We start from the raw sequence: 6,000 nt of genomic DNA on the forward strand, positions 1-6,000 counted from the left end.
ATTTCCCTAGGAGCACTGTGGCCCCTAACTGAAAATTTTAGGGGCGCAACCAGAAATTTTAGGGGCACACAACGTTAATCAACATGCCAACCAAATATTCACATTTCTACTAGTTTCCACTGTATTACTAATAACTATTTTGATAATAGATGCAGAAATTACAATGTGCTGTTTCAAATTCAGTGTCACATTCGACAAGTACGGAAGCGACAGTTTCACGGGAGTGCGCCCGCTTGTCGTGCCGCTTGACAGGACGCTGAGCCTCCTCTCTGCCCGCTCGCCTCTCCATTGAGAATGCATTATCAGGCCCGACAAACGCCTCCCGTCGCAAAATGCGACCATTTGGTCGCAGTCTGGAGCCCTGAAGCCGTTTTGGAAATCTGGCCCTTGTGACATCACAGGTGGGCGTGTCTACCTAGATGTATGACGGATAGATGAGCAATGTTTGCTACAGTCCACTGGGTAGGCTGGTAGAATGATCTATCCAGCGCACATCTAGGTGGACACGCCCACCCGTGACGTCATAAGGGGCAGATTTCCAAAACGGCTTGTAACGGCTAATCACACCACACCTGGTGGCATGTCAAATGCAAGTCGACGTCTGTCATGCCCTTAATGTTGAGCAGAACAGTGCTCACAAGCTGCACTGTATACAAACTCCCCCCCCCCCCCCAGCTTGCTGGTGTGGCGGCAGAAGCAACCTAAACAACGCTAGACGAAAGACACCCTCCCTCCACAGCGAAGGCACACAGCGGACAACCTGCGGGCCGCCGTCCAACGGCGTTGTCCGAAGACCGGCCTCGTACGACGGCCGAGAGAACCGCAACACCCAGCATGCATTGCACTCGCATGCTCGCACGCGCGTCACACAGGTTCCGCCTCGGCGGGGGAGCCGGACATACCTGCCGTGAGGCTTTGAGCGCGAGCTGCCGTGATTGGCCGGGAGGGGGGTGGGCGGGGCTTGCGGAGACTGTGCTTGGCCCCTGTCCAGCGGGACGTAAAAATAGGAGTTGGTTACCTTTTGGATCGGGGGCAGGCGCTTGCTCTCCCTGTGCACCGCGTCCAGCGTCTCGATGTGCATCTGGACGATATCTGGAGGGAGGAGGACGTTGGAATGTGAGCATCATTGGGGGGGGGGGGGGGGGGGGGGCGGTAGAGCGCGTAACCATTGAGGCTCAGTCCTGACCGCAGCGAACCGGGTTCGATTCCTGCCCGCGGTCCTTTGCCGCATGTCTTCCCCTCTATCTCCCATACCCTCCTCACTACCTTACTCTATATTAAAGCATAAAAATGCTAAAATAAATCTTTAAGAAATCTTCGCATACATTAGTATCGTTGTGATTATGCTTGGGATGTGAACGTATGATATGTGCTGGCAAAAGATTGGTCCCATTGCGATTGCAAGTTGATTACTTCAAGCCCTAAAATGTGTAATTTGCTATTGACAAGAAGTGTGTAATAGTGTGTAATTTGCTATTGACAAGAAGTGCGTAATAGTGTGTAATAGTATGTCATTTGCTATTGACATGGAGCAATCGAATAGTGGGCCACTCGATTGCTTCATGCCCTGTTTGTGTGTACCTTCTCTGCCAACCTAAACTTGCCCTGTGTTCCAATACCAATACTACCCTACTACTTTAGCATTCCAGAAAAAGATTAGGCTGTCCCTATAAATAGTATGAAAAAAAGCAGCATGCCAAAAAATACCAGGGTGTCGTTCTACATCCGGCTAGGTTTCTCAGTATGCAAGCAGGTAAGTACTTTGTAAGGGAAGCTGCAATACGTACGACAAGTATATATAACTTTCTGCCGCTAAATGTACGCACTTATTGTATGGTGTACGTCGTGGCAATTAAAAAGAGTGCTTAGCATCGTGTAGCATCTTATCCTAGCTATCTTTGTTGTGTACAGGGAAATGGGTTAACCTAGCGATTGTTATTGCTTAACACTTGGTTCTATGAACAGGCTTACTTCACTGACAGCATATTATTTCTCTCTTCCTTCTTAAAAATGTAATTATTGTAAGTCGTATGGATTAAAAAGCGCAAAATGTAAAAGTAAGAGAAAGTATGTGCTTTGGAACGCAGCCCTAGCGTCGGACCAATCAGACGGCGGCGTGGGTCCCGGACGCCGTACCTGGGATCATGGTGTGCAGGGCCTTCAGGTGTTCGTTGGTGACGCCGCTCTCGTTGCACACCTTGTCCACGAAGCGGTTGATGAAGCGCACCACCGAGTTGGCCACGTCCGACGTCTCGGCGTCCTCGAAGCCGCTCTCGGTGTCGTAGCTCTCCGCCATGCTGCCCGCGATGCTGCCCCCACCCAAAACACAACGATTCAATGACGTTGTTTTTGTACAGCCCTAATTCAGTACAACGGTATAGTTGCAAAGGGGCTAACACGCCTATGAGCACATGAATTCAGGATGATTACATGAACTCCTGAATCGGGTCCGCAGAGGATTCAATTAAATTACATTTTATTTGTTTACCCCCTTAATCACAGTTACAGTCTGAAAGGGCTAACAGGCCATTTATTGATGACGGCCCCCTGACCGTAGAAGAAGAAACTGCCTTAATTAGCAAGGAAGAGATGAAGAGAAGGAACGCAGAGTGGGGGAGCCCCTTCTTCCAGGGAGGATCAGGAGTGCAATGAGTGCCATAATTGACACAAATACATACAACCAAAACATTTTAAATGAAGGATTGAGTCCAGGCGCCCAGTCGCAGTCCCCGCAACACGACACTCAGCGGGATGGCTGAGAGTAACCCTAACCCTAGAGTCTGGACCCCCCCTGTTGGTGACGTAGCTGACTGGGGAAGGCCTAGAGTCTGGACCCACCTGTTGGTGACGTAGCTGTTGCTGACACTCTCCACGTCTCCCAGGCCGCCCGTCCTCAGCAGCCGGTTCTTGCTGGTGTCCAGCGGCAGCAGCAGGTAGCTCATGCGGTTGGCGTAGTGGATGGCCTGGCTGAACACCGTGCTCTCCTCCTTCTGCACGCGCTCAGACTGCATGTCCTTGGTGAGCGTGGGCCACAGCCGGTTCTGCTCCGAGGCCAGGTCCAGGGCGCTGACCTCCTGCCCTCCGCCCGCCTGACAGGGGGGGGAGCACCGCCGTGAGGAGGGGTTAAAGAGGGACTGAAGGCCAGGCGGGAAAGGGGCGAAACAGCACCCCCTATGGGAGGATAGGAGTCGCTGCAACCGCTGTTGTGTACGGTTGGGGTTACTTGCGGGAGAATCGAAGGATGTGATTGGCTCGTTCACTTGCTCCAACCAGGAGGGGGTGAATTCGACTCTGTCTGTTATGTATATAATTTCAGACATTTCTGTTGGTTTATTCTAATATCACACACAAGTGAAAGTAGACAATTTCCGTGTCGGAGACGAAATAGCATTTAGTGAAATGGACCCAGGTATTTCTTATGGAAAGGGTCACTATAAACGGTTGACAGTTAGTTCCTTATTCAGTCAGAGTTGCATTCAAAGCTGCCCTCATTTGAAATCCAACCGTGCAATGATGGCGTTAGTCTTGGGCAATGCAACGTGTGCAGGGTAGTGTCTTAACTTCTGTTTATGGCCTTGTTAACGGCAGGACATGAGTCACTGTACAACCACATGCAGCCATCTCACACGCTTTTATTATCGGGACGCTAAAGTATTTAAGCAACGCTTTTACCGCAAATGCTGATTGGCTGTGTTGACATCTGCAGACCTTATCTTAACTACTGACACATGACAGCTTGCTACTTCCTTATGGAGTGTCTGTGTGCTTGGCCTGTGCGAGTGTGTGTGGTGTGTGCGTGCGTGTGTGTGTGTGTGCGTGTGAATGAGTGTGAGAGACAGAGAATGTGTGTGAGTGTGTTTAAGGGACTGAGAGAGAGAGTGAGTGAGTGAGTGAGTGAGTGAGTGAGTGAGTGAGTGAGTGAGTGAGTGAGTGAGTGAGTGAGTGAGTGAGTGAGTGAGTGAGTGAGTGGGTGTGTGAGTGAGTAAGTGAGTGAGTGTGTGTGTTAGTGAGCGAGTGTGTGTGTTAATGAGCGAGTGTGTGTGTGTCTGTGTCTGAGCGAGTGAGTGTTTTTCTGAGTGAATGAGCGAGTGAGTGAGTGAGAGAGACAGAGAGAGTGTGTGAGTGAGTGCGTGTGTGCGTGCACAGATGCGTGCGTGCGTGAAAGAAAGAGAGAGAAAGAGAATGAGATATAGAGTACGTTTGTGTGTGAGTGAGCGAGTGTGTGCGCTTGTGTGTTTGAGCGAGTAGGTGCGTTGCGTGCGTGTCCCTCTCACCGAGCTGGGCTCTGGCGTGCCCTCCTCCCCCTCCAGGTACAACGCCCGGATGTGGTTCTGCACGTCGCTGTAAAACATGGCCTCCCAGAACTGCATGTTGGTCCACACCATGTGCTCCTGCACGCAGCTGTACGCAAACTGGGTGATCCCCGACCCCAGTTTCTGAATGGACGAACACACACATGCAACACAGTTCATCTCAGAACTAAACTGTTGGACCATTCCTGTCTCAAACTGTAACAAAGTAAACATTTAAGCAGAAATATTCAGCTTCTTTGTTAAAATTGATGGACAATTTGTTCGATTTTAATTAAAAAGCAGCATTTTTATCCACATTTTTACATCGTTACAGTATGGGACGGGATTGGTCCATGTGCATGTTGAACGTATGCAAGTGTTTACTTTGGTGGCAAAAAATCTACATTTATTTGATTACGTCAGTTTATTCTACAATAATAGAATCAGAATCAGAATCAGAAAAGGTTTATTCCCAAATACATTACACATATTAGAAATGTGTCTTGGTATCCGTATTTGTTGCGGACGATCTTAACAAACAATAAAAAATAATGCAAGTATTGAAAAAGATAAGAGTAAATAAAAAATAAAAATAAATAAGTAGAGATACTCTATATACATATGCACCGTAATAAGATAAGAAGATAAAATAAGAATCTTCTTATCTTATTTTAAATATGTAATTTAAAAACAAAATAAATATATGGATGAATAATTTCAGCATTTCATGGAGGGATTCAAAAGGACGTACCCGACAGAAGGCAGTGACCAGCGGCAGGAGGGCGGCTGCAATACCGTGTTCGTCCATGTGGGAGCAGTCCTGAGCACCAAACACCAGCGGATCACACAAACAGACTCAACAGGCCGCGCGGCCCGCGGGGACGGAGCCCGACAAGGACAATGACCAAGTAGAACGACCATGACTGAAGGGTTAAACCATTGGTTCTCAAAGTGAGGCCCGCGGGCCAATGGCGGCCCGCAGAAACATTCCTGGCGGCCCGCAATGACATACAGATGCAAGTAAAAAAATAAAAAAACTCAACTCTCTCTAGCTTTCAATTAAATCCTGTTGCATTTGTTAGTTTTAATCCGACTGTGCATTACTTTGAAAGGATGAACCTCAGTTTCGTGATTTAGACCTCACTTGACCTCACTCCCAGAGGTCCAAGGTGCAATGTTTTCTTTCACCACTGGGATGCTGACGGCGTTTACCGCCAATTTTTTTTTCCTTTGGCGGCCGTCAGTCAAATTCTGGGTTCCTAAATTGGCCCTCGGCTGTCAAAACTTTGAGAACCCCTGGGTTAAACAGTACCTTCTGAGACATATTGAGAACAATATGTTGACAGCCAAAGCAAAAACCATAAAGGAGTGACGCACGTTAAAGACTGGAACCAGGAATACATCCGTCATGTTATAGGAAATCAATGATCACGTTTTTTAATTTTAACGACAACCGAAATTAGCCAATCGGTAAGCAGAGGCACGGGAAATGCCCGTGGCATTTCCCTTGCACGTGGAACAGCTGTTCCTTTAACAGCAAGAACATACTGTAGAGGAAATGTACACCGAGATGCCCTGATAAGCATCAACACTTGACTGCTCCAATTCGGAGGACTTTTGTCGACCTTTCCTTACCTGTAAGGTGCAGTTCATCATGCGGACGATGTAGTCGAACTGCTGGTCGTCTAGAACGGCCCGGTTCTGCAGG

General features: G+C 48.4%; 1 protein-coding gene across 9 annotated transcripts in view; it reads right to left on the bottom strand.

Annotated features, from left to right (window-relative positions):
• sbf1 (SET binding factor 1) overlaps window positions 1-6,000 on the bottom strand; it is a 67,874-nt gene that overhangs the window by 22,690 nt on the left and 39,184 nt on the right. For all 9 annotated transcript variants that reach the window (XM_056589627.1, XM_056589626.1, XM_056589633.1 and 6 more), the window contains 6 exons: window positions 5,928-6,000; window positions 5,044-5,112; window positions 4,275-4,436; window positions 2,839-3,089; window positions 2,137-2,309; window positions 1,019-1,092 (listed from right to left, as the gene is read on the bottom strand). The exon at window positions 5,928-6,000 is cut by the window's right edge and continues 77 nt beyond it. In XM_056589627.1, the coding sequence (XP_056445602.1) occupies window positions 1,019-1,092; window positions 2,137-2,309; window positions 2,839-3,089; window positions 4,275-4,436; window positions 5,044-5,112; window positions 5,928-6,000 (802 nt within the window). The remainder of the gene's footprint in view (window positions 1-1,018; window positions 1,093-2,136; window positions 2,310-2,838; window positions 3,090-4,274; window positions 4,437-5,043; window positions 5,113-5,927) is intronic.

This window comes from Gadus chalcogrammus, chromosome 4 (assembly GCF_026213295.1).
Source record: "Gadus chalcogrammus isolate NIFS_2021 chromosome 4, NIFS_Gcha_1.0, whole genome shotgun sequence".
NCBI classification, from domain to species: Eukaryota; Metazoa; Chordata; class Actinopteri; order Gadiformes; family Gadidae; genus Gadus; species Gadus chalcogrammus.